This window comes from Accipiter gentilis, chromosome 10 (genome assembly GCF_929443795.1).
Source record: "Accipiter gentilis chromosome 10, bAccGen1.1, whole genome shotgun sequence".
NCBI classification, from domain to species: Eukaryota; Metazoa; Chordata; class Aves; order Accipitriformes; family Accipitridae; genus Astur; species Astur gentilis.
Genome location: NC_064889.1, coordinates 2,155,992 through 2,183,242, shown reverse-complemented (window position 1 = coordinate 2,183,242; position 27,251 = coordinate 2,155,992). Strand labels below are relative to the sequence as shown.

Sequence of the window (27,251 nt, the reverse complement as noted above, 5' to 3'; positions counted from 1 at the left end):
CCCAGTGAGTGGAACCGGTGCCAGTTCCCCCCCCCCCCCCCCCCCCCCCCCGATAGCGCAGCCGTGGGGGGGACCATGCCGGGCAGGGGGTCTCACACGGCGCCCCACAGCCCATAAAACACTGCCGAAAAGATGCCCTCTCCCCCCCCGCCCCCTTTCCGAGGTGACACCCCGGCGGCTCCGGCTCCTCAGCAGGGGGAACGCTCCTCTCCGGGTTTTGCCCGCCGCCCCTGCGCCCCGGCTCCCGATCCGGTCTCCGCGTTTTCCGGCCGCGGCTTGACCGGAACCCTGGCACCCCTCTTTGTGCTGGGGGGGGCCGCGCCGCTCCGGGTTTTCCACCCCGCCGGGGCCGGGGCTTTCCGCCTAGTCCGCTCTCCGTGACTCCACCTTCCGGGTTTTGAGTCGCACCCCGCGCCAGCCCGCTCCGGCTACCGCTCTGGTTCCGGCTCCGGGCTGCCGCGTCCCCGCCGAGCGGAGCCGAGCGGAGCCGAGCGGAGCCGAGCGCCCGCCCCGCCCCGCCCCGCTCCGCCCCGCCCCGCCCCGCCAGGCGGACACCGGCGCGGCCTGCGCGGCGCGGCGCGGCCCACAGGCGCGGGTGGCATGGCGGCCCCGGCGGCCGGCCCCTAGCTGCCGGCGGAGCGGAGGAGGAGCGGCCTAGGCGGCCCCATGGAGGAGACTTAGGGCCTGCCCGTGGACGGGAACGGAGCCCGGTGAGTGCGGGCCGGGCCCGGCCTCCGCGGCGCCCCGGCGGGGTGGGGGCTGGGGGGGGGGGAGCGGTGTCGGTTAGGGATCCCCCGCGGCCGTTGGGCCCGGCCCGGGTCGTTGTTGCGCCCCCCCCCGCGACCGTTGTGGCCCCGGTTCTCCCCTCGCGGTGACCGTTGGGCCCTTCCCCCGCGGCCGTTGGGGCCAGGACCCCCCCCCCCCCCCCCCGCCCCCCCTCCCGGTTTAAGCCCCCTCCCGTGGCTGGGCGCCGTCGCCGTGGCCCGGGCTCGCCCCTCTGTGACCGTTGGGATGGGGGTGTGTGGCCTCCCCCCCCCCGCCTTGACCGTTGGGGCCCCGTGGAGGTCGGGTGGCCGCCCCCTCCCCCCCCCCAGGGGTGCGGGGTCACCCCCCCGCGACCGCGGGGGTCACCTCCTCCACGGCTGTGGAACCGGGGGGGGGCACCCACGGGGCGGTGGGGCCTGGGGTGCAGTGTCCCCTCCCGCCGGGTTGCGTGATGGGGGGGCTCGGCGTGTGCGTGGGGTCACGGAGCCCTCATGGCTGCGGTGGGGGAGTGGGGGGGGATCCGCTGTGTGCGGGGTCACCGCCGGGGCAGGTTTTGGGGTGAGGCACGACACGATGCCTGTGGGCCGTGGGTGGTGGCAGGACACGGGGATGCGGTTCCCGAGAGGGCGGCTGTGTCCGTGGGGGGTGGGGGTGCGTGTGTCTCTCTCCATCCCTGTCCCCCCCCCGTGTCTGTGTGGGGAGGGTTTGGGGGACACCGCACCCCGGCCCTCTTGGGGTGCCGGTGGTGGTGGCGGGGGGGGTGACGAGCGTGTGGCCCCACACGGGGGGGTTCTCTGCACAAATCACGGAAGATTAAATTTTCCCGAAGACGTTGAGCAAGCACGAGTTGTCTGCGTGGGGTTCTGGGGGGGGGGACACAAACGCTGCAAGCGCAGTGAGGCCACCGGGGTTGGCTCCGGCCCCCCCGCTCAGCTCCGCTTGGGCCAGGACCCACGGGTGTCCCCGCTTGCTGGTGACCCCGGTGTGGCAGGACGAGCAGCCGTCCTTGGAGCCCCCGCGCTGGCCGCCATGGAGCCCTGCTGGCGAGGGTCAACGCGTGGGGGCCCGATCCCGGGATTTGGGGGGGGGGGGGGGGGAGAGAGTGGGGTGTGACACCACGAGTGACAACGTGGCCGTGCCGCCGAGGCGTCCCATAAAGGCTGTGGGTTTCTGCGGGTGGAACGGAGGGCGAGGACGGCCGCTCCTGCCGTGAAGCTCTCCCGCCCGTTGTGTACACGGGGAAGGTCACAGGTTCAGGTCTGGTCTGCGAGACTTGGCTCCCCTCCATCTCCCAGCAGCCCTTTTTTTTTTTTTTTTTTTTTTTTTCTTCTTTTTTATTTTCCTTTTTCCCCACCTTTCTGGGAAGGCCCTTTCCCTTGGAGGAGGTGTTAGATGCACACATCTTCCGTGGCACCCATCGAAGAGCTCACAGGCCCTTTTTTTCTGCCCCCCCCCCTTCGGAAGAATTAAGGATGCTGGCATCAGGGCTGGCTTTTGGGCTCCGGCGTGCGCAGGGGCGGCGCGGGTGCTCGCAGCCTTCCTCGCCTGGACATCCTCAGGAAAACCGATTTCCCTGCTTTGTGCGATGACTCCGGCATCGGATTATGCTGCACATTTCTAGCTCTTTGTTGGCAGTACGCGACCGCACACGCACGGCACTTGAAAAATCCAGTCAGCTTATTTTATTGATTAGCTCTTGACCAGAAATAATTTATAATTTATTATTTTGAAGCTGTTTCAGTCTCGAAACAAAAATCCTTGCCCTTTTATGCCCTCGTTCATCCAGCAAGGTTTTCTCCTCTCCCTGCGGGGTAGAGCTGGCTGAGGAAGGGAGACGTGAGCAGCACCGGGAGCGCGGCCGTCTCGGTGGTGCAAAAGGACACGGATTTAATGTTTCACCTAAACTGGCCTCGCGTTCAGGACAAGGGCTGCAAGCCAGTTAGAGTCACCAGCGGAAATTAATTATCAAGCAAGTTGTAATGATCTGTAATTGAGTATGGCCAGGACATGGGGATTTTTTTTTTCTTTTTTTCTTTTTTCAAGCTGGACGCTTGGACTTGGTTTCTAGTGGAGGGTCTGTGTGTTTTGTGAGTCGCCATTAGGCTGCTCGTTAGCTGGAGGGGCTGGTGCGTGCGCGTATACGCACGTAGGTGTCTCTTAATACACGTGTTATCCTACCGCGGCGTCCTCTGTGCGTGCCGAAAATGGTGTTATTTTTTGGGGGGGGGGAGAAGCTGCTGCAAATAAGGAATGTTTGTCCTTCTGTAGCCCTGTGCTGTGAGCTGGGTGGCAACCGCAAATCTCTCCTCTGCAGTTGCAAGGTTGCAAAGTCCCCTCGCGCTCACTGCACCCGACTTGTCGGACGTCGGCGGGCACAGCATCTGCTTCTGCTGCCTCTAAAGCTTTTTCCCTTTGAATCATTAGGCTAGCTGAAAATGTGCCTTTTTCGGGAAGAAAGGGCTCGCAAAGCATAAAGGCAATTGAGGGGTTCTCATGCTGTGTTGGAGCTACCTAACAGCTTGTGTATCTTTATTATGTATGAACAAGAAGGAAGGACAAGAGTTCACTCCGTCTGGTTTACTCCATTTGAGAACAGGGCCACGTTGAATTGAAATTTGCCTCCAGATTATATTTACGGTATCTTTTTAATTCTAATTGCATAAATTAAAGGAAACCAGAAGCTGCCTCGTCTTTCTAACACTTCCCTGCGGGCGTCCCTACCGAAACACAGTCCATGTCCGTGAGTCGTGTCCCTGCCGTGGCGGAGGTTGGAGACCTGTGGCTGGGATCACGCTCCGGGGGCTCAGGCACGATAGAAAGGCAGTTGGGGACTGGAGTCGCACGTCGTGCCTGATGCTGTGATTTACTCGGTATTTCCTGGGTGTACGCTGCCTAAAAAGGGATCTTGCTCTGCTTGCTCGTGGAGGGAAGAGGAAGAGCTGGGCTGTATCGTGTTGCTTTCGACCTTGGACAGGCCGGGAGCAGGGATGCACCTCACCGCCGTCCTGCTGCGCCCCCTGCGGCAGGGCTCCAATTCAGATTAGGGCCTCTGGGCACTGATGCAATACTAGTCCCAGATGCAATGCAATAAGCCTCTTTGTCCCCTTTATCCAGAGTATTATGTAAATAAGATGGTATTTATGGTGCCAGGTATGTTGTTTTGGGGATGTGTGACAGCATGCGTGCGCAGCTATGCCCTTTGAGTGTTGACGCTGCTGCTTCTGGCCGGCTTCCCCGGCCGGAGGCAGGGACCTGCCGGGAGCGGGCAGATGCTCGCGGGGAGCGCGTCACGTGCCAGCCTCCTGCCGAAAGGAGGTGAGGCCGTAGGTGACCTTGCCAAGGGCTGGTGACAGTTTAACCGTGCTCAGTTGCTTGTACACCGTGAACGCAGCAAGCGGGTCGATTTTGGGTAGTCCCGCAGGAGATGGGGTGGTTTTCCCACCGAGTTCAAGGTGAGGTCCGTGTTTATCTTTGCTGGCTTGCTGCAGAATACGGACTGATGTTTCTCTAACCTCTGGATTGTGAGAGTCGTGGGTCTGTTTCCAAACCTGCCCTGTATTTCTTTGCAGCTGATGGTGGTTCGTGGAGGGATTTTTTTGAGGAGCACCAAAGTCCCCAAAGCACTTGGAGATGGCCTGGGCTGTCTGCAGTTCTGTGATGCTTCTCCTGATGCTCATGGGCACGGGTCAAGTGCGTGTGGGCTCTCTGGGTTAGGGGAAAGCTGGTCCCTTCCCCATGGAGCTTGCCTGCTTATTCGGGAAAGTCATAATTTGGATGCTTGTGCTGTGGTGGTAGTGGCTGGAGGAAGGATGATACAGTTGCATGGGGTGCCTGACTCCACAAGGGTTTTGGGGATGTAGGAGGTGTGTTGAGGAGCTCATCTAGGTGTGAAGCATCTTTTACAAGACCGAGGGTAGGTAGATCAGCTGGCTCAGAGCATGTGGCTGCCCCGGGAACTCATCGGTGGCTGCGTATAGCTACTGAACTGGAGCTTTGGCCACCCCAGCAGCAGCTGCTCTGGTCCACATCCCTGTGGTGGGTTGGCTCAGATGAGGAAGGTTGTTTTTTTTTTTTTTTTCTTCCCTTGGGGAAAGTTAAAAAAAAAGATCCCACTGGGACATGACTTCTTTTGCCATGCAGTTGCATCAAAAATGCGCTTTCCTGCTCACGACGCTTAGTGCCTTGCGGTGTGATGTGGTTTCAGAGAAGGGAGTAAGGTTTTGCTCTGACAGTCCTATGGTAAAGAAAATAGGGAACGGCTGCCTGTCTGGGAAACTTGCTCTGTGACTCTAGTTGCTTACGTGATTTCTTTGTTTGAATTTATATAATTTCTTTAAAGGAAACACCTATTTAACTTCTGGGGTTTGGTGAAAAATCAGGTTTTGAGATGAAACCAAGAGGTTGTTTTGCTTTTGCTGCAGCTGAGTGTCCTTCACATGTGCAAAAATTACTGATGTAGCTGCTTAAGCATCAGCTCAGATGTTGTGTGAGGGGTGTGTGTCTGTAGAGAGAGGGTGTAAATGGATGCGAGTGCATTTTTGTGCATGAATAAGGAAAATTTCTGGAGAATCTTGATATTTTGTATTTAAACATTAAATGCTTAACTTCTACAATTCATTTCCTTGTTTATGGAGTAAGAAAAGAAAGAAAAAGGAAAGATAATGTTGTCCCTTTATGCCTGTCCTTCCCCAACCGCATTGTGGACACAGAGAAGTTTTCGTCGCATCGGTTTTTCCCTCCGAGCTGTTCCTGGGTCCACTCGGCCACTCTTCTGACAGCTAGAAGGATGGTATCTTTGTACAGTGCTACGCCACGTGCAATGTCTTGTCTTTTTGCGTGGCCATGCCAATTTATTGATAATAAAACAAGGCAGTTTGATTTTAATAAATTTTCTGAGCCCATTTGTGGTTTTGGGTAAATGGAGCGTCCCTGGCTCAAGATAGTCCAAAGATTTGGCTCAGAGTTATCTCCAACAGGAGAAAGGGCAGCTCGGGAGGAGTCTGCTTTGCAGCTTTTAAAGGAGTGAAAATGAGGTGTGTAATGACTTAGCCATGAATTCAATTGAAGAGGTAGAGTCTTACTAATCTCCAGGAGAATTACTGCTCCTTCCCCATGGTGAAGTTTCTTGTCCTGAAGATTTCCTGTTTATTTTTTGGGGGTTTCAAGTCTAATCTTTACCTTTCCTCTGTACCTATTGCCACAAGTAATTAAAAGTGAACTACGACTACCAAAATAAGCCAAGGACACTTTGATGCATGGTTCTTGCTGTTTTTTATTGTATTCTTTTACATGCTGGCTAATCCACAAAATACAGCAATTTGCAATGGGTCATTAGCATGAATTAGCAACTTTCTGATGTATATCATAGCTTTGTAAATGTGCTTTATTAATCTGTGAAATACACCTATTTATTATCCCTCCCAGGGAAGAAAAGAAAAAAAAATTTCTTGGCATGGTACTTGCTCTGCTTGCATTTGTCCCTGTCTGTGTACGCCTTCCCTCCTCCTTTACTTTGCAGTCTGGTTGGTTTTTCCTAAAGTGTTCCCAGGCTGGTGGTTTGACAGCAAGAGAGATTACAGCCGCATGTACGGTCCTCTGCTGCAAATGAAGCCTTAGCTCGTGTAGCCAAGGTGCCCTAATTGGTTATTGAATGAAGGGAATTAAAGGCGTTAATAGGTGAAGTGGCTGCTCCTTCATTTTTGGAGCAGTGGAGGGATGTTCATCCTTTTCTGAAGCCTGGGAAACCACCAAGGCTGCCTGCGTGCTCCTCTCCTAAAAGAAAAAATAAAGCCCAGAAGCTTTCCCTCCCCTGGGAGTGAGCAAGCAAGTATCTGTCCGTCCTCTCCAAATTGCGCTGCTGTATACCCCTCTCCTGTTGAGGTAAGGCTGTGGCTGGGAGACGCCGCTCAACTGGGCATCGCTCAGCTGGGATCACTCCGGTGTTCTTCCTTTGGAAGGAGAAGACAGAGATGAGACGCAGGAGCCCTCCCTGCATCTGCCAACGCAGCCGGTGGTTTCCCTTTCCAGCTGTACCTCTGTGGAGGCTGATCCTTGTTGGAAACCTGTGTGGCTGCAACCGCGAAAGCCCCAGCTTGGGACTGGGACCACCGTGGGGTTGGGGAATGGCAGGGATACCAGGGTGGCTGGGAGCGAGGCGAGGAGCATCGCCGCCTCCAAAGCCCCGTAAGGAAAGTGTACGAATGGCTGGTTCAGAGGTGTCTGCTCTGCTCCTGCCAATGCCCAGGAGCTCGGGCTGCTGCCAAAACTGCGGGTGCCTTTCTGCCACCCTGCTGATGGCGTTGGGCAAGAAGGGGGAAAAGGACGAGCTCCTTTTTTCCGGCACTTACTCCAGTGGTTATTTATGCCCGTTGGTTGTCTTTGGTCTTCGCCAGCTCTTCTTTCTTCCCATCTCCGTGACTGATGCTTTGGGGATCTTTCCTGGTCACATCCATCTTGCTTCCTCTTGCTGCTGACTTTCTCAGGCTGCTGGCTGTTTTCCAGCCTGCATGGAGCTTTATCTGAAATTTGTAAGCCTTTTTGGTTATTTTTATGTGCTCTCTACCCCCTTCTAGGCTGCACATGAGGACAGGCCACCAATTCAGATATCTTTAAGCCACTCGTAAATCAGTTCACTTCTGTGTTGGGGCTAGCAAGGGTGTAACCAGACAGGTGTTAAATCTGCACGGCCTCTCCACTTTCCCAGTGGAAACCAGCTCCCCGCTCGAGGGACAAACAACCCCCAGGTTTGTCTCTATGGGAAGCTTCGCGATGCAGAGCTCAGTGACAACGAGATTTGCTCAGATATCCCGTTTTGAGTGTTTAATGTTAGTTTTGGCAACAGCCAGCAGCGGCATGGCTGGCTGTGTTCAACAAGAATGGGCTTTGTGGTGGTAGGAGAGCACCGGGGCCGTGTCTGATGCTGCCGGCAGCACCTCCGATGAGCCGTAGCGTGCTGGCTTGTCTAGCTTAGACTCATCTGAAGCGCTTCTGAGTTAATCCTGGCCGGTTATTGCTCATAGGGTTGCTTTTTGCTTTTGCCACTGCGTAGCTGCCAACGGTCCATGTGTCAGCCTTCAATAGCCAAACCCTGTGGTGATGCCTCTCTGCTCCCATGGTGCTGCCGATGCCGCGTGCCGGTGACGCCACGACACCTGCAGTCGTGCAGGGTGGCACGTGGGGATTGCAGGGGATGCAGGTTTTGGGTGAAGATGGGGCTGTGCTTCTAGTTACGGTTAAACCCTCGCTTGCAGGTCTGGGCATGGCAATTACATGGTGGTGTCTTCCAGCATGCAGACGCAATGGTGAAGGGTAAATCCCTGTTGGGCATCCGTAATTCAGGATAGATCTAGAGCTGAGCTTGCAGGAAGGAAGCTGGCTCTGTTGTTTTACCCACCGAATGCTTTTTCTCTGGTGCATGTGGGTTTTTCAATTTCTTTTTCCCAGTACAGCTGAGTGTTAAGAGCTCTGGGCACCACTTTATGTTTATGGATGTGGATCTGAGTGCCGGGGTTGCTGAGAAAGCTCTTGGCCATTTTCAGCTGTCGGAGGTTTTGAAGTCTGCAAGGTTATGCTTGCTGGAAGAAGTCTAGGCTGGTGGGTTTGGATGAGCAGACGATGGTCCAGCTGACCCTGAGCCCTGCTGCTACCTGCTCATCTCTGCGGCAGAGGCTTGGGAAGGGGACGTGCCTTGCACAGGACGGCGCCGTGTCAGAGTTGTAACGAAGGGCTGGCACAGCTCTCGTCTGCCCGAGCTGTGCTTGATGCTTCTCTAGTCCATGCTGCTGCTTTATCCCACCGCTGTGACCTTTCCTGCAAACCTGGCTCCTGCCTGGCAGGAGGGCTATGTAGGAGGGCTGTGCATGCAGGCGAGTCACTGGACTTAAAGGGCAGCTACAAAGAGGGCGAAGACTCTCTCTTCACGAGGAGTCATGTGGAGAAGTCAAGGGGTAACGGATACAAGTTGCACAGGGAGAAGTTTCATCTCAACATAAGAAATTTTTTGTGGTGAGAACGAACAGTCATTCACTGAAACAACCTCCTCGTGGACATGGTAGAGTCCACGTCACTGGAGGTTTTCAAGATGTGACTGGACAGGGTGGTAGATAATCTCATCTAGGCTCCCTTTCCCACGAAAGGTTGGACCAGGTGACCTTTCAACGTCCCTTCCAACCTGGTCTGCTCTGTGGTTCTATGACTTGAGTTGTGTTGACACATACATTCAGGCTTGTGCGTAACGATGGTGCTTGCTCAGCTTCCCACTGGAGAAGTGGCTCCAGCAGTGTGATTCAGCAAAGAGCAAGGGGACGTACCAAGAAGGTGACGTTTGCCTGCTGTCCTTCATGGGAATGAAATGAAGTGATGTTTGGTGCCTTCGTGTGGGTCTGTAGGTATTGATGTGCCTCCTGCTCGAGCTGAGGAGCACGCACTTGAACGATGTTTCTCTTGCCGTTAGGTGTCTTGAAATACGAAGCTCTGGACTTCCTCATGTGTTGTTGGAGGAAATGTGAGTTGTGTTTTATTCAGTACAGAGGTAAGTAGCTTGAAAAAAATGCAAGGGTTGAGAGACATCAAAATCAAATAATTGTAAATATGAAGAACTGCGGGCTCTTGAGGCATGAACAAATGAAAATTGGGACTTTGGTGATGACACTTCCAAGAGTGATGAGAGGATTAAAGAGGAACTTGTTCCAGTTTTCCCCATTGCGTGATATGAAGGCGTGAAACATTTCTTCCTTTTTATTTTCCCCCTTGTTGTCTGCATTGCACATCAGTGGCGTTTGGCTGGTTGGGAGTTGAGGGAAGCGAGGGGATCTGTCGAGGGTGGCTTTGCCATTGAGCCATGTTCAAGAGCGTTGGGTTTTTCAGCCGTAGATTGAGTTTCTCCTCAACGCCTGTTTGGTGTCAAGGTTAAAGAAGTGTCAATAAGAAGAAAACTCTGAGGTTTAGTTAATCTGGTGAAGTGTTTTCTTCAAACACAGCCAGGCTGAGATCCGGCACCGTGTGCCCTTATCTTGTGTTTACAGTTTTTCTGGACTTCTTTGTGTGCTGTAGTGTTGCTGAACGTTGCTGTAAAGGTTGTGTTTTAAGGTTGTGAACAGATGGAGATGGATGTGAGTTTGAATTTTGATTGGAGCTGCATCTTTTGACTGATGATGAACGTGAAGATGACGCTTGAGTGTGTATTTGGTAGCAGGTGGGTGTTGTAACTGATAAATCTCCTGAGCTCTCCTCCTGGCAGGGTGATTGCTTGGCCACCCCTACATCAAAGAGACCTTTGCTCACCTCTCCCGTCTTACTCCATCTCCAGGCTCTTCCAGTGACCTCATCAGCCCTGCTTTTGTAATGCCTGGACTGAAATATTTCAGGCTTTTCTCAAGAATGCCAACAAATGACTCATGACTCGAGCGCTGCCCTGTGTCAGGTTCATCTCCAGTGTCAAGGCTCAGCCTATGGAAACTTGGAGTCCCAGCATAAGTTTCTTGACGTCTCTCTGGGTGCTCTGGCTGCAGTGCATGCTGGAAGATGTAGTCTTGGTGGGGTGCACCTCCATATTAAAAAAGAAGGGTGGCTCCATTTTATTCAAATTGGGTTTAGCCTTCTCCCTCCTGGCAGCTCGCTGGTGCCGTCCCGCTCAGTCCCGAGAGCCACCGAAGTTCTCCCGGTGCCTTGTGTGAGCAAGGAGGCGGGAGCACAGCTCTTCCATTCAAAATCTTGCTTAATTCCACATTGAACAGCTTGTTTTGAAGCCCTGCGCTTTGGTGTGTTTTGCAACAGCTCGGACTCCCACCGAGCAAAGGCGATTGAGGGATCCTGCCCCCCTTGGGTGGCAGTTCTGAGGGTGTCATGGTAAATCTCCTTTGTCTGCTACGGCTTGACTGATGTATGGGGAGAGCAAACCCTCCTCCCCTGCGTGATTTCTTGAGCTGAAAGCAGCAAGTGAGTGAGGAAGCTCCTTTGTGCAGATTTCTCCGTCTCCTCTTGTGCGTGCCAGCTGGCTCGCGTTCAGCATTTCTCTTTTTTTCTTCTTTTTTTTTTTCCTCCCCCATCTCTAGAGAGAGGGGGCGGGGAGAGAGAGGAACATCTTAAAAAGAAATCTGCAGAAAAGACATGGGAGTTACTTAACAAAAATCCAACCCAAACAAGCCCAGCTGGGGGATTACAAATGCGGTGGTAGGAGCCGAGCGGGGAGCAAGCGCGGCAGCTCGGGAAAGGCAGGCATGTTCCACCCCCCCCCCCCCCCCCCCCGAGTTTCTTTAGTCGTAAAAGGAAACAAAAAGGGATCTTGTGCGGAGGCAGCGTATGGGGAGAGCTGTCGGCTGGCTGCCAGCGGCGGGAGGAAGGGCCTCGGCACTGCGGCCCCTCATGCCGCTGCCTCGGCGGAGCTGGGCTGGGGGCTCCTGGGGAGCATCGTCTCCCACGGATGCTCGCTCCTGGCTGCTGGTGTTGCTCTTTGCCTGCCCCGCGGTAGGGAGCGGAGGGGTCTGTTCGCTCTCCGGGGTCGCTCCCGGCTGGGGCGAGTGCCTTGCTGAAACCCTCTGCTCCCTGCCTCGCACCCCGCCGGAGGAAACGCCACGTCCTGGAGATTTTAGCCCCCTCCTGCCTCCCCGCCGTCGTCTTTGCTGCTCCTTCTTGCGGGCATTCCTGAAAGTTAATCAGGGTGAAAATTGCAGTCGGTCATGTCTGGAAGCCACCAGAGGCTGATCCTGGAGCGCTGCAGGCTGGAGCACATGGGTATGAGACGGTCTCCTTACGTGTGGGCTGGTTGCTGCCAGGAGAAGAGCTTTCTCCTGCATCTCGCCGCCCTTGGGCGTTCAGTCCTTCCCCGCTTTGGTTTCTTGGCCTCTGGTAACTGGTAGAGAAAGCCGAAGCGGCGCGGGCTGGCAGGTTTGCTGCCGAGCACCCTGCGCATGTTTTAGCACAAAGACCTGGGGGCTCGTGTGGTTTCCTCACTCCCTTTTTGAAGGCGAGCTGTTCTGTTTGAATAGCTTTCTCTAGGTGTGTTTGCAGCTCCGAAAGTGAACTTTCAGGTTTGTCTCTTAATACGGTTGGCTCCGTCCCAGCCCGTAGATGTGGATTGTAGAGGTCTCGGCACCTAATGGAGCTGAATTATTCATGTCTGGTGCTGTGTGTGTGCAGCATTCCCAAGCAGAAAGCTGTCTCCTTGTAGGATCTGTGCTCCAGGACTGCTCTTAAAACGCTTTGTTGGCAGGTCTCCAGGCCAACAAGTGAGCACATGCTTTTCATGTTGCGCAGGGATCAATCCTGCGATGGCAGGAGGTAAGGGGAAGGACACGTTTATAGCTGAATCAATCTCCTCGGTCTGTTTTCTGAGATGCCATGATTTGTGGCAGCATTACTCCCCCCCGGCAGAAGAGTGGGGAGGATCTGGATAGCACCTGGTGCTTCTTCGGCTTGGGCAAGCCAGGTGGTGGGAAAGGGACCTCCTTCTCTGGATGGTGGGCTGTGGTAGCCAGGGGTTCCTGTCCGCCTGAAATAGCGACAGTGTGGCAGGTCGGGGGTCTGTGGGGGTCTTGCCTGGGAGAAAGAGCCAAAACACTCCTTTGGCTGCAGAAGTTGATCCTGCCAGGGTGGCTCATTGGAGAAGTGGGCAATTGGGATGGGAATTTCAGGGAGCGGGTGTTTGAGCTGCAGGAAATGCTTTAGAGCCACGTGCAATAGATGATGTTCAGGGGATCCCCCCCAGATCACGTACCGGGGTCCTAGCCTTCATCCCTGGGCTGGAAAGGGCTGATCCTTGCCCAGGTCCCTCTTCCTGCAACGGCAGGTCTTGAGCTCCCTGCCCTGCTCTCAGCATGACGTGCCTTTCCTCCACTCTTGCAAATCCAGCATGTTCTTGTCTGTCCTGTTTGCGGTTCCCTTCCATCTGCATTAGCAGAGCTCGGGCTCCCTTGACGCTTCCTCTGTAGGGTGAATGTTTTTTCTCCTCTTGTTTTCTAACCCTTTGATTGTTCCTGGCTGTCTAATCGCTGGGGACCCAGCGGACTTCTGGGCTCCTTCTTCCTTTTGTTGTGGTAGGAATTGGCAAACGCTGCTGCTGTTTGCATAGTTTCAGACCGAAGTCCTGCTCATCTGCTCTCCTTATTTCATATATATAAATAATATTTATGTATGTATGTGTGTGCATGTATATATGCACACTTAAAACAGCAAGGAGAGTTTTTCTGGTGTGAGCTGAGAGCTGGCCAAGCCGGCATCGTGGAGGCGTTGCGTGGAGCGGGTGATGCTGTGCCTGTCATGATGCAACCCTGCGTATTGTCCATTGCCTTCCTGCAACAGGGAGTCCAGATCCTTGTCCGTTTGTCCCTCTGATCTGAGCTAACCGTGGTCCTTTGCCCGCTCCAACCTTGAGTGGGCAGCTCTTGGAGTTGGAGGCTGAGCCCCATCCTCTCCCAGTAGCTCATGTGCGTTGGTCCTGCGCAGTGGCACCGTGTCCCCGAGCCCTGGTCCAGCGGGGTTGTGCCTGGACCCTGTGCCTCAACTTTGGGCCAGGAAGGGGCTGTTACCAGCTAAAAATCTGGTTCATCCACCTTGTTACTGGCTTTGCCCATCCGGACAAAGGAATCGCTGCAAATCCACAGCACAAAGGCAGCTGGCTGTGGCAACGTGTGCCGGCCGGAGAGGTCGGTGCCGTGCCGAGATGGTCGCTGTCGATCGCGGGCCCCGTCGCTGGTCTGGAGGGAGCCTCCGAAGAGGCAGGTTGGTGGGGTTGGGCTGGACGCCCCGGCTCAGGACTGGGGATCGGGTGCTGGGGCAGGAGGAGGAGGAGGAGGCGGCGGCGGCGATAGAAACATGCAGGGCGGCTTTGGGAAGCCGTTAGCGACTCTGGTGCACAAAGTGATCTCCTGATTTGGCACTTTCTCTGCGGCTGAAATGAGAGGTCAGTGCTTTTCATTTCCAGCTTGCATGCTAGCCCCTGGCTCCTGGGGTTAAAAATCTCCGTAATGACCTGTCAGAGAGCGGATTATTAGCTGTACAGAGCTGTACAGGATGCTGTGGGGAGCAGATGGAAAATGGTCTGGCTGCGGCAGCCTGTCTGATGAAAGAATCCCTGGCATTTTTACAGTGTTTGCATCTCTGGAAACGCACCATGAAGCTGCTTTCCAGGCTCCTGCCTGCTGGGGTTTGAAGAAATTTGTGCATGTGTGGGGTTTGTTGTTTTTTTGTTTTTTTTTTTTCTTTTCCTTTTTTTTTCTCTCTTCCCTTCTCATGTCTCTTTAAGTCACCTGTTTTTGAAGTGTTGCTCGTAAATAGTACCAGGAGCCAGCAGGCCCAGAGCTCAGCGGGGAAGGGGAGGACAGTGCTGCTGGAGAAGAGCTTCATCCAAATGGGTGGTCAAGGATTTCTTAAGAGATCTGGAGAGCAAGCGGCTGAGGCCAAGTAGCTGGCCGGGTGACTGCGGGGATGAAGCTGTTTCATGTGTTAATTATGTCTCGTCAGTGTAATTGCCACGAGCTAATCTCAGCAAGCTACTCCGGCACTTTTTCAGGTTGCGCGTGGGTGTCTTTTTAATTTTTCTCCTCCCTCCCTGTTGCTGCCTCTGGGGAGTGGGCAGCGTACAGTGCATCTGAGAGCAGGAAGGGCGAGGGGCTGGGGAGCCAGGAGGAGAAATTGTGGGCTAGCTGGGGTCAGTCATGGCATGGGCAAGTAGGGGTGATCCCCCTTTTCCCAGTTAAGACTGGGTACCTGTGCAACTGCGTCTTGGTTTCCCATCACTTGAAGCCCGCTACGCGGCTCATCATACTGGAGGTGATGGTGGTTTAACGTCCTAAAGCTGGGTGCCGTGCTGTGCTGCCTGGAGGTGCGGGATGGAAACCTTGTGCTTCCTGCTGTGATTTGGCCTTCAGCGACCGCTCTGATGTGTCCCAAGTGTCACAGACGCTCTGAAGCTTGGGATTTATTTCCCACTGAGGCACTTGACTTCCCCAGCGAGTGGCTCTCGTCCCTCACAGCAAGGCTGGCATGGAGAGAAGCCCTCCCCCCCCCGGGTGGCATTGGCAGGAGAGGAATCAATCCTCCCTCCCGGGGGCAGCGCTCGATAATTCAGAGGGAAATGGCGAGTGGGGAAACGTGTGAATAATGTCTCGTTGGAGCCGAGAGCTGTGACCTGCCAGGGCTGGTATTGATCGAGGTACCGGTGCCAGATGGCTGCTGCCGCGGGGATGGCGGAGGAGCAGCCCCCAGCCCGGGGGAGGCGGCAGGAGGACGCTGCCTCGTGCTGTGCGTTGGGGGATTTGGGAGGCTGGGGGCTTTCACCCTGCCCAGGACCTCTCCCACCTGCATGTGTGGCTGCCAGTGAAGGCAGATCTGCCTTCCTGGGGCTCTTCGTGTGTAACCCTGTTCTCTTTGCTCTCCCTTCCAGCAGCGATGCCGTCACCTGGGCAGACCCCGACAGCTGGAAGCCCCCCGAGGACGTAGGTGACCCCCCAGGGTGTGGAGGCAGGGAAGAGCCTTGAACTGTGAGGGGCTGTTAACTCTAAGATGTCCTTGAGCAGCGGAGCTTCCGGAGGGAAAGGAATCGATGCGAACCCGGTTGAGACGTACGACAGCGGGGATGAGTGGGACATTGGCGTAGGGAATCTCATCATTGACCTGGACGCTGATTTGGAGAAGGATCAGCAGAAATTGGAAATGTCGGGCTCCAAAGAGGTGGGGCTCCCGGCACCCAACGCGGTGGCGACCCTACCGGACAACATCAAGTTTGTCAGCCCAGTGCCGGGCCCGCAGGGCAAGGAGGGCAAATCCAAGTCGAAAAGGAGCAAGAGTGGCAAGGACAGTGGCAAGCCAACCCCGGGGACCTCCTTGTTCACTCCCAGCGAGGGAGCTGGTGGCAAGAAGGAGGCTCAAGGACGGTCTGGGGACGGCGCGAACTCGGGCAACTTAGTGCCTGCCGTCACCCCGAAGGGCTCGGAGAAATCGGCCAAGGCGTCTCGTAGCGTGGCCGGCTCCAAGAAGGAGAAAGAGGGCGGCTCATCCAAAAGCAAAAAGGAAAGGAGTGAGGGCGCGGGGGCTGCGGCGGAGAAGGAGCCCAGCGTGCTGCAGCCCCTGGCCCTGGCGGTGAGGGTGGGACAGTATGATGGGGGCCAGGGGACAGAGCCTGCTGCTGCAGAGCAGCTTGGGAGTATAGCTATTGACACGGGAGCTGCGCTCAATCCCTTGGGAGTTAAGTCGGAGCTGGAGGATGGGGAAAATGAGTGCCGGCAGCTGAAAAAGGTGAAGTCGGAGAAGGTAAGAAAGGCGTCGGGGTGTGGGTGGAGTGGCATTGCCGCTCGGCTCTGGCGGTCGCTCCTGCGCAAGGGATGTGCCACTGTGGGTGATGAGGAAGCGGGAGCGTACAGTGGGACCGTGCGCCCTGTATCACTGAGGGCCAGCACTGATGGATGGCTGGTGCCTCCTGGTTCTGGTGCGAGAATGGTTTGGCCGTGTGATGTGCTGGCGTCTGGGTGCAGCAGTGGGAGGGCACCGGTCGAGCCGTGCATGGCTTCTGGGAACCGTGCACCGGCAAATCACCTGCGGTCACTGTGCGTCAGGGTACCGTCCTGCCGTACCCTTGGGGATTTGGTTTCTTTCGTGCTGCGGCTGTGTCGAGCGGGTCCAAGCCTCTCCAACTCCTGTCGCTCTGTAGGAGGAGCCTGGGCTGGTGGTGAAGGTGATGTCCCGGTCCTGTGCCCGCTCCAGCTCCCGACAAGACAGGGCAGTCTGTTGTCTGCCGTGCTCTGCTTCCTGGTGCCTTCACCTTGTGTGTCAAAGCTCCCTGCAGCTCCCAGAAGAATTTATTTCTTTCTGGTTGCATCATTTGCAGAGAAGGAGACCTTAACGTGTTAGTAAATGTGGGTTCTGTGTGGGCGTGCAGGCAAGCACAAGGTGCAGGGTTGACAGGAGTTACCGCCTCGTTTCTTGGTCTGCTGTTGGTACGTGGGCTTTGTCCCACTTGTGGTGACGATCAGCCTCGGGCCGACGCGTTGCTGTGGGTGATTTTTTTGCATGTCGCTCCTCCGCTAACACGCAGCAGTGATGCTGAGCTGGTGAAGCTGCTCTTCCAGGTCACTGGGGGCACAAAAAGCCCCACCATCGGCCCGCGGCTGACAGGGCGAATGGCTGTGTGTCTATCTGCGCAGCATTTGGCTCTGGGTGGCTGCGCAGCTGTTTCTGGATACAGCCGCTGGAGCAGTAGCTCAGTCAGCTTGTTTCTTAGTAATTGCAGCAGCTGATGTGTTTTCTGCAGGTGGATGGGGGTAGACTTTCAGCGCCCGGAGTTCTTCGCTCTTGGAGCAGAAGCTCTGCCACACTGGCTGCACGCGTGGCGTGGCCGATCCGTGCCTGTGAAGCCACGTGTTTGCCATGCGTGGGGCGAGCGCCGTGAGCGTGTGCGTGCAGGGTGGTTCAGCCCTATTGCCGTCAACGTGTGCTGGGGTGTCGGGGAATGGCTGGGGGAGTATCTGGGTTTGCTTTGCCGTGTTTGTAACCGGAGGCTTGCTGGAAGGATTTCTGCTTTGGCATGGGGATCACGGTGCTGGGCACTGGGAGGGGATGGGTGGGGAGCGCTCAGTGGATTTGGGGAGTTGCTGAGACCAGTGAGATGTTGGGGAGATTTTTTTTATTCCGTCCGCAAAAAGATAGAGCATATATGGAGAGAAGGGTGGTGGGGACGGTCCGCCATGGGATGGCTCTGGGAGAAGAGCTCCTAAGTAGGTTGGTGCTTCGTCTGCTTGAGAGGAAGACTCCTGGGGCAGGTGACTGAAGCCAGTAAAACTAAGGAGTGGTGTGGAGATGAGGTGTTGTTTCCTTGTCCTTCCTGGCAGCAGAACCAGAGCGAATGAAACCGGGAAGAGGAGCAGATGCTCTTTTGCATGATGGATTTGAATGCTGCTGCAAAAAGCTGTGGATGCTCAAAGTCCACCGATGCTCTGGGGCACCTGGGTGGGTTTGTGGAGGAGGAACCCATCACAGCGTGGGGTGTACAGGGCAATGTCTTTTGGCTTGGGAAAAGCCCAAGGAGGGCTGGAGCTTGGGAAGTGGTTTGGGAAATATCTCAACGTGCTTGTCTGTTATGTTCTTTCATAGCCATCTGCTGCTGGCTGTTGTCAAAGCCAGCATGGGAGCCAACTGGACCTTTGGTCATACGCTGCATGGCTTTTCCTGTGTTTTTACTATTAAAGATTTATTTCTTTCACTGATGCAGCTGCAGAAACCCTCTGTAGGTAGAAATGACAAAGCGAGATGGGGATTATGGAAACATGGACCAAACAGCACGGACCTTGACAGGCTGGAGGAGTGGGCCCATGCAAACCTCACAAAGTTCAACAAGGCCAAGTGTGAGGTCCTGCACCTGGGTTAGGGCAATCCCCGCTATCAGTGCAGAGTGGGGGGTGAATGGATTGAGAGCAGCCCTGTGGAGAAGGACCTAGGGATAGTGGTAGGTGACAAATTGGACATTAGCTGGCACTGTGCCTTTGCAGCCTGCAAAGCTGATCGTATCCTGGGCCACGTAAAGAGAAGTGTGGCCAGCAGGTCAAGGTAGGTGATGCTCCCCCTTTGCTCTGATGAGACCCCTCTGGAGCACCGCGCCCAGTGCTGGGGTCCCTAGCACAAGAAGGACATGGATCTGTTAGAGCAGGTCTGGCGGAGGGCCATGAAAATGGTCCAAGGGCTGGAACACCTCTGCTGTGGAGAAAGGCTGAGAGAGTTGGGTTGTTCAGGCTGGAGAAGAGAAGGCTCTGGGGAGACCTTATTGTGGCCTTTCAATATATAAAGGGGGCTTATAAGACAGATAGAGACTTTTTACGAGGGACTGCAGTGACAGGACAAAGGGCAATGGCTCTAAACTGAAAGAGAGTGGGTTTAAATTGGCCATAAGGCAGGAAATGTTTTATGATGAGGGTGGTGAGACACTGGAGGAGGTTGCCCAGAGAAGTTGTGGATGCCCCGTCGTTGGAAATGTTCAAGGCCAGGTTGGATGGGGCTTTGAGCAACCCGACGTAGTGAAAGATGTCCCTGCCCATGGCAGGGGGACTGGACTAGATGATCCTTGAAGGTCCCTTCCAACCCGAACCATTTTATCATCTCTGTACAGATACCCTGTGAGGATGATTCTGCCATTTTACTTGTCCGGATTCAGGTACAACCACATCAAAGAAGGCTCAGCCTGGAGGGTTGAGCCCTGTTTTGAGAAGTGATTTAAGGTCTGGATCCACGGGAAGATGTGTTGGTTTCGTGCTCGGGAGGAAACATGGGCTGTGTTTCGTCAGCCTCCTGGGGGCAGCTAGATGGCTTTCTCCGGGCCGGGAAAGCTGTGGGCGAGGAGAAGAAAGGCGTCTGCATGCCAAGGTGTGGGAAAGCAGTTTTATTTCTCGAGGAAGAGCCTAATAATGGGCTGATGTCTGGGGTAGGCAGGAGGATGGAGGAGACGAGATGGAGGTGGGCAGTGGCGTTGGGCTCTTCCCATCTCCTGAAAGCTGCAGAGATGCCCCAAAAACGGTGTGTGGACTCCAAAGGACAAGCAAAGAGCAGAGGTGTGTGCTGGCTGTGGGAGGGCAGCTCCTCCAGGGAGTGCATCAGGGGGACAAAGGCAACGGGTTCCTGCAGGCCTGGGGACAAACCCTGCCTGGGAAGCGAGAAACTTGCTCAGACCGAAACAGGAACGGCCACGATGTGACTCAGCCCAACCTTTGGTCTCCGGCAGCTTGTCCTCTGCTTAACCCTGTGCTGCTCCCGCTTCCGTTTCAGGCAGGGAGGCTGGTCTCCATCTGGGGATGCAGAAAGAGAGACCGTCTCTCCCTCCACTGGCTTCAGCCCAGGGTAGATGACCTCCCCCAGTGTACGTGCAGGTTGGGCAGTCAGCCTCCAGGCAGGAGGTTTTGTTGTATCTGCCTGGCTAGATTAAAGAGCACTTCAGTAGCGAGTATTCTTCCTTGACGAGGTGCTTCAGTGCCACAGTCAGCTCACCGTTTGCCCCTCCTTCTGCTTTTGTGCTCTTTAAATATCTCACTGTAGGGTTTTGCAGCCCTCCAGTCCTTGCTGGGTGTAGGAAAGAGCTTTGCTTTGGTTTTTTTGTTGGTTTTTTTTTTTTTTTTTTTTTTTTTCAGACTTGCTTTCATGTCAGCGGGTGCGTGAGCTGGCATGGTGTCCACAGGCAAGATCACCCTTGCTCCTGTGTCTGACGTTGCAGCAACGGAGCTGGTGGACACGGCCTATGGGCTTGATGGGACATGTTTTGCTGGTGTGACCCCGTGGCACCTCTGGTCGCTGCTTTCCGGGGTGAAGCCTCAAGAACCGAATATCCCAAACGCCCCTTTTCTAGGTGTGCATCTTGGCCGTATCCAGCCTCCTGTTTTGGCATGCCCTGGCTTGTTACATACCCTTCTCGAACCTGATGCCATCAGTATGTTGGGCCTGAGCCCAGGGATGGGGCTGATTGTGATGAAACCTGTTGGCAGCATCCTTGACGAGGCCTTCTGCGGTCTCTGGGGTGGGCTGAGCACCTAGCACAGGTTTGCCCTGGGCTGTGCTTCAGTGCCTGGGCAGGTCCTTGCACCAGCCCGTTCTGCTGGAGCCCCAAAAGATATCTGGGGGTGCAGGAGTGGGAGCTTAATACTACCCGTGGCAGGGAGAGAAATGAGCCTGCGCTGACGCACCCGCCTCTGGAGCGCGTGGACCAGCAGCCAGGTCTGTCCCCGACTCGGCGGGCAGCAAGCTGTGGGTCGTTGGGGATGGCCGGAGCTGAGCTGGGGTTGGGTTTGGGGTGGGGGGGGGCACTGGTGTTTGGGAGGGAACGGCTGCTCTCAGCGAGCAGCCACACTCGGCAAAATGGCCGTGCATGGAGGAGCAGCGCTGGCTGGGCTTGGGAAAGCCTGTTCTCGCCGCCTGCCCCACCGTCCGCTTTCGTGCGGCCGAGCTGGCCCCAGGGTCTGTTCGCCGGGGCGGTGGGCGCTTGCTCGCTGGCTCTCTGCTCCGGCTTGCTGCCTGCGCCATTGCCCCTGCACCCTGCTCCTTGGCGTGCTGGGGCGGGCTGGCCCGGCCGGGGATGTTAGGCATTAAACAAAAGAGCTTCCCAGCTCTTGGCTGCCGCTCCGGCTTTGTTTTGATTGAGAGGTTGTTCAGCAGGAGGAGGGCGGGTTTTTTCTTTTTTTTCTTTTTTTTTTTTTTTTTTCCCCTCCTCTTCTGACGAGCGTCCAGATGCGACGCTGCTGCAAACAAGGGAAAGGCAAACAGAAGCCGCTGGAGACATGGCTCTTCTGAAGAGCCTCTCTGGGTCACATGCACTGTGGTTTTGGGCAGCCAGGAAGGTGGATCTGGTCATGTCGCTCTGCGAGAGAGGGGGTAAAAGCCACCGGTGCATTTTTTGCCCTGGATTTTCCCCCCTGAGCACAACGTGGTTATGCCTTGCGTGTGCTCCGAGCAGAGATCCCCTGCTATGGGTGGCCCAATGGCGAGGGGACATTGTAAGGTGGGGGATGCTGCAGTGGACGGGCCCCAAAGCTGGTCTGAAAATACACTTCTGGTTCTGTGGGAGGACAGCGTGGCCTTGGAAGTGGTGCTTGAGCGGTGGCTGGGAGGTCAGATGGCAGTGGAGGAAGTGGGGTGGCTACGCCATGCTGGCGGCAGCTGCCAAAACAGAAATACTCCCCAAAAATACATCCCTTGGACTCTGCCTGCTGCCGCTGTCTTGTCCGGCAGTTTGCAACGTGGCTTTGGTGTCATCTGTGCAGACCTTCGTCCCCTAAACCCCTAGAGGCAGACCTGTGTGGTGTCTTCAGCGCTGTTCCTACAGCTGTGACTGTCCCAGCCTGTCTGGGACGTGGGATGATCCCCCAGCTGCTAGGTGTCCCCAGCCCAGGAGTTCTTTACCTAGAATCAAAACATGGTTGCTTTTTTTTCTTTTTTTTAAGCCTATTTTGGTGGGAGGGATGAGGTTTGATGGTGGATGGAGTGGTGAGGTTTGGGGTGAAGGGGTGCTTGGATGACTCCAGCTTGAAGAATTGAGATCTTCCTAGAGAAGGCAGTAGCTCTGCTAGGTCCAAGCCCAACAGGAGATGGCTGTAGACTCTCTTAGGGACACTTCTGTATGTTGGATATTGCATTTGCTTCCAGCTTTGCACCTCAAAGAGGGAGTGGTGCTCTGTGTAGAGCCTTGAGACCACCACGGGCTTGATCCCAACCTGATCGTGGAGGTAGCTCCTTGCCACATGGCTGTGGAGATGTGGCCACTAATCCTGTGCTGCTGCTTTACCTTGTCCTGCTGGTAGGTAAAATGGGCTCCAGCTCTGCTGTGGCCTCTTCTGTCGTGGTATCCCAGCCATTACCAACTCCTTGCTGTCCCTTAGTGCTTGTCCTCTTCTCCTTTGCTAGCTGATGGTGGCAGCAGTACAGCTGATTCACGTTGCTCAGAGCTTCTGGCTCTGCTGTCCGTGCATCCTTTTAAGACTTGATCTCACCCTTTGCTGGCAGCTATTTGTGTCTTGCTCCAGTACAAAATGGTTCAAGCGTAGTTTGACCATGGAGCTCCCTGAGGAATGGCATGGGAGCGGGGAGCTGCTGTGCTGAGGGCTTGAGCCCTCTGTGTGCCGAGCACCATTTGTGTTTGCAGAAGAACCCAACGCACCAAAACATCTTTTTCCACCCCAAATATCAAGACATTTGATGCGAGGCTTTGACAAAACCCAAGCTGCTCTGACATGAGTTCCCCACTGAGGTGAGGACGAAGAGGGCTTCTCTGCATTTGAGATGGTGGTTTGGGAAGCCGAGTTGGTTGATGTGGGGCAAAGCCAGGATGGGGTGTTGTGGGCTGGTCCCAGCCTCGTGCTTCAAGGACGTGCTTGTGATTTTGACCCAGGTGTGATGGATAGTGCCTGAAGTGGATTTCCTTGTCTTGGGGCCAGAGTTTGGATGGAGAAACTCCCAATGGAGGTGTTTTGGTGAAAACAATTTTTGCTTTACAGCCCCTCCAAAGCTCGCTCTGTCCATCCCTTCAGAGCTGGCATTAACCCCGTACTTTGGTTTTTTCCCCAGGGATTTTTAGCGTGCATGGGAAGCCCAGTGCTTGGGGTAGGGACCCGCTCGTACTGAAAACCCCAGGCAGAAGCTGTTTTCCTGCCATCCTAGCGCTGTTTCCCACCCCTCGCTCTGTAGGGCTTGGCTCTTTCTGGGAAACAGCAGCCGGAGCAGCATCGGCAGCTCAAGGAGGTGGCAGGGGTGATGCAGGCAGCTGCCATCTCTTGCCTGCTCCTCTCGCTGTGGTTTCTTTTCTCCAGCCACGCTGGAATCGGCCGCCTCCAGAGCTGCTGACAGGGCTGTGTTGGGAGGCCTTGGGAATTACACTGCTCGTTTCCTTATCATCCCCGGACCCGCCGCCCGGAGCCTTCTGCTCTAGGAACAAGGCAAGAAAGGGGCACGCAGCCAACATGTGTCAAGAGCTACAAAGGAGGAAATTGGCCTCGTTCACTTAAAACCATGGGGTTAGTCTTAGAGTTTTGGCTCCTGCTGAGAGGTTATTTATATGTGGTTTGGTTTTTTTTTTATAACCGCTAGATGTAGCAGGCTGTGAGTTTCAGCTGATCCCACCTCTGAAGGTTTTATAAAGGAAAAATTGCATCTCTCCCTGTTTGCTTTCCCAGCTGGCAGCGTTAGGAAAGGCTAGTTAAGGGGTGAGTTAGTTTTGATGCCCAACTCATTGGCGTTGCTGTATCCCGTTTAATAGATCGTCGTGCCGAAACACAGCCCCATCTCTGTCGGAGTGGGAAGCAGGACCTGTGGCTCCCCATCAAGGACACAGCGGGAGAAAACAGAGCCGTGCCGGGAAAGCGGAGAAAACATCTCCCTGTTCCCGAAGCGCGAGAGCAGAATGACAACGCGCTAACGAGGACGCTGACAGAGGGGGGAACGTCTCCTTCTCGACGGGGTCCGTGCACTGCTTCCTTGGCGTGAGCAAGCTGCAAATGCACTCCCCCGATGCTTTGATTAGAGACTTTGATGAAAAGGCCGGCGGGTGATTGATCCTGCTGACTCATGGACCCGATTTCTCCAATGGAGATGGTAACTGCTTGAGATGGGTCAGATTTTGAGGCTAACTGCCTGGGGTAGACTCTCGTGTTTTTTTGCTTTGCTTCCAGGCTGGTGGTGGCTGCTTATTAGCCTAATGACCCCAGTTACCCAGCACCATTTATCTGCCTGAGTGAGATTTCTTTAAAGGAAGATTTGTGCATCTCAAGCGCCGTGCGACCCCGAAGGCTTCAAAACCCAGCGAGCTGCTCTCGCGGCCCTGCCGGGGAGCTGATGCAGGGGGAGTGTGCCAGGAATAACCCGCTAATGAGCAAAGCTGCTCCTCCACCCGGCAGCCGGGGAGGCTGCTGGAAAGGGCTGCGGAGTGAAGCGCTGCCTGCTTTTCCCTTCCTCTGCTTTTAAAGGCTGGCTTGTTGGGGATTTGCTGCCTTTTCCCTGTTTTCTGCAGGCACGGCGTCTGCCGTGCCTCTGCTTTCCCGATGTTTGCCATGCAAACGCAGCGCTGCGTTGCTCTGCCGCTGCTCTTGAGGATGCTTTGGGCTGGAGCTGTGAAGACCATCTTCCCTGTGAGTCCTTGCGTGCAGGCAACCTCGCATGTGTTGGACCAAAGGGCACCCAAATATTCAGAGCTGATGGCAGGCACCACCTCTGTGCATAAAAGGCAGCTAGTGATTGCGATGGACTTTTTGGAGTGACTCCTTGTGACATTCCTACCTTGTGGTGATCAGCGCCTGAAGCTTGAGTACTTATTGGGCTGCAAGAGGAAAGACACCCCAGGTCTCGTAGATGTTGAGCCAGCAGCTGGAGTCAGAGAGCTGGGGAGAGCAGCCCAGGGCTGGAAAGAAATCGCTGGGCTCTGAAATGATTTAAAGCTACCAGCAGCCTGATGATATGTTGTATTTGGTGACAACATCTGCTCGAGATATTCCTGTCCCTGTTACTCATTCCTGCCCACGGACCAGATCATGGAACTGATTTGATGTAAATAAACACGCTCAGGGTTTTCTAGGGTGAGCTCAGGTTGTGGGCCAGCAATGGACGGGCGAGTGGGCACGCTGCACCGCTGGGATGGATGTGATTGCGGGCAGCGCTGATGCTGCCCGGGACTGGAGACGTGGCCTTTGCCGGGGTGATGCTATGCTGTAAGGGGTTGGGGGCTTTGCCTGGCCAGCGGCCTCTCGCAGGGCTCGTGATGACTTTGGCTGGCACTGCTCAACCCAGGAGGGCACGTGGTACCCGTGCTGTCCATCTCTCCTCCACCCCCCATGCCCCCAGCCTTACTCCCGGCCTACTGAATGGTGCCAGCTCCATCCCAGTGTGCTGCGGACAGGATAAATCCCTCTGCAGGAAGACGTTAACCACAAAGCTTTTATATGGTGTGGTAATGGCACGTGCTCATATCTGCTGATGTATCCCCTGTGCTTGACACTGAAATTGGTTTAAAACTCAGTAAGTGTCTAGATTTATTTTAACATATTGTCTGGCCCTTGTTCACTTGGGGTCTCTTGAAGCATGCTGCGATGAATAATGCAGAGAGCATGCCTGCTTTGCAGGCTTAAGCTTTAATTCTGGTTGTGACATAGAGGTCACCACGTTTTACATCCTGTCAAGGGGACGGGATGTGATACAACTCAAAAGCGCTTTTCATCCGGTGCTGAGGCAGCAAGAGGACCTGTCGGAGCTCACGGCTGCCCTTCCTTGATGCAAATGCTGGAGGCTCTGTGCCTCAGTTTCCCCCCATCCTCCACATGGATCAGATGCTCCTCTGTTACGCATGAGCATGGACTTTGTCAGGGAGAGCACCCAAGGTGCTCTGGGTGGAGAAGGCACCATTACAGCTACAAATCCTGTGGTTGTGGTGGTGTGTATTTTTTTCTTTTTTTTTTTTTTTTTTTTTTTTTTTCCCAAGCCAGAAAGTAATTTAATTCCGGGAAGCTCGCTCCCCCAATTAGCTATGTAAATGCAATGTTGTGACTTTTTTTTTCCCCAGGTGCTATGCAAATGAATATCGTTCCCAGACGCACTCTGCTTGCCCACTCATCCCTCCCTCCAGTTGTTGGGATGCAGGTACACTGCCTCCTGTGCTGGGAATGGCCCTGCTCATCTGTTTAACAGATGGATGTGGCTTGTTCCGTACTGAACCGCGTGCCACGTGGCTGGTGGCCACCGTCCTCAGGCTCAGCCCTTGAAAGAGGACCCCGGAGCCAGGGCTTGGTCCTGGGTTCAAGCCCATCGCCGGCCAGGCTGGAGGAGGGGGAGCTGCATCCACCCAGTGGCTTGTCCATGGATGGTGGCATGTGGAGGTGTGGGGTGTGTTGTCCAAAAGGGGCTTGTTCCCTGGGGAGGACATCCCAAAAATAATGGGTACCGCTAAAGCTGGTGTCGGTGCTGAGGTGCCGCATCACCAGCGTGGTGTGGTGAAGGGGCTGTGATGTCCTCGTGGTCCCATGCCAAGCACAGCGCGTGCCAAGAGGTGTGGTTAACGTGACTATTCCAGTTCCAGGCAAGTATTTCCAGCTGGCACTGCCCTGCCAGCTTGGGATCCCAATCTGCCCTCCCCAGCAGGACACGCAGCCCCAGGTCTCTGCTCCCGTGTCCCCTTGACCCACCATGGTGTAGGCACAGAGAAGGGAGCAAAGCCATGGGAGAGAAGGGAGGACATCGGTGCCAGAGCTGAGCTCCGGCAATCGAGCAGGGAAGGGAGGCTTGGGAGAACAGGAAAGAGCCAGGGCCAGGCTGTGCATGCTTGGGGGCCGGGAGAGATCGCTTTTGAAGGCTGAAAAGGATCTTTTAAGGGGAGGATGGCCAGGCGCCAGTCAGCCCTTTGAGGTGGTAACTAAGTCATCAAGAAGACCTGGCATGTGCTGGCGAAGCCTCTCCCGTCCGGGTGTTGGGGAGACGAGCAGATCTATAGGATGCCTTGTAAGTAGAGCGACGTTTCAGGGTTTTGAGTGGTGTTTGCTGTTCTGTGGCTTGGAGGGAAGGAAGGCAACCGTGTATATATATCACAGAGCAGAGCAGTTTGCTAACAGGAAGGTTTCTTTTTTTGCTTAGCATTAACATTTCAAGGTACAGGAACTCTTTAGGTATTTAGTGTTTTATGGTCTTCCAGGCTGGCTATTAATACTCTGCTTTGTGTACAGGGTGAAGGGAGCTGGAGGGGCTGAGCTTTGAATGTCCCTTTGAAGGAAACCAGCCTATAGCCATGAGAGGAGCATTGCTTAGCTGCCCTGACCTGGGGGAAGAATTAAAGCCGCTTGCTAGCAGGAAGAGCGGGTGGTTCAGCTCTTGGGCAGTGCTCTGCAGGGACTGGATCTTGCATCAAAAAATCAAAGGCTGCATGTGAAACCACCCGCTGGCATAAGGGTGACCGAACATACCATGGCTTTGCCGGATCGCTGTTTGGTTTGTTTGTGGAGGAGCCATGTCCCAGGAAAAGGTCCTGTTTTTTGCGGGGCTCACAGCCTGTG

General features: G+C 55.1%; 1 protein-coding gene across 2 annotated transcripts in view; it reads left to right on the top strand.

The window, feature by feature from the left end:
• Positions 1-552: 552 nt before the first annotated feature.
• ZNF609 (zinc finger protein 609) overlaps positions 553-27,251 on the top strand; it is a 76,365-nt gene continuing 49,666 nt past the window's right edge. Inside the window, exons 1-2 of one of the 2 annotated variants that reach the window (XM_049811986.1) lie at positions 553-710; positions 15,149-16,011. In XM_049811986.1, coding sequence (XP_049667943.1) covers positions 15,265-16,011 — 747 coding nt within the window. In that variant the 5' untranslated portion in view covers positions 553-710; positions 15,149-15,264. Of the gene's footprint in view, positions 711-15,145; positions 16,012-27,251 lie in introns of both variants that reach the window. The other variant, XM_049811985.1, reaches the window with a different exon arrangement.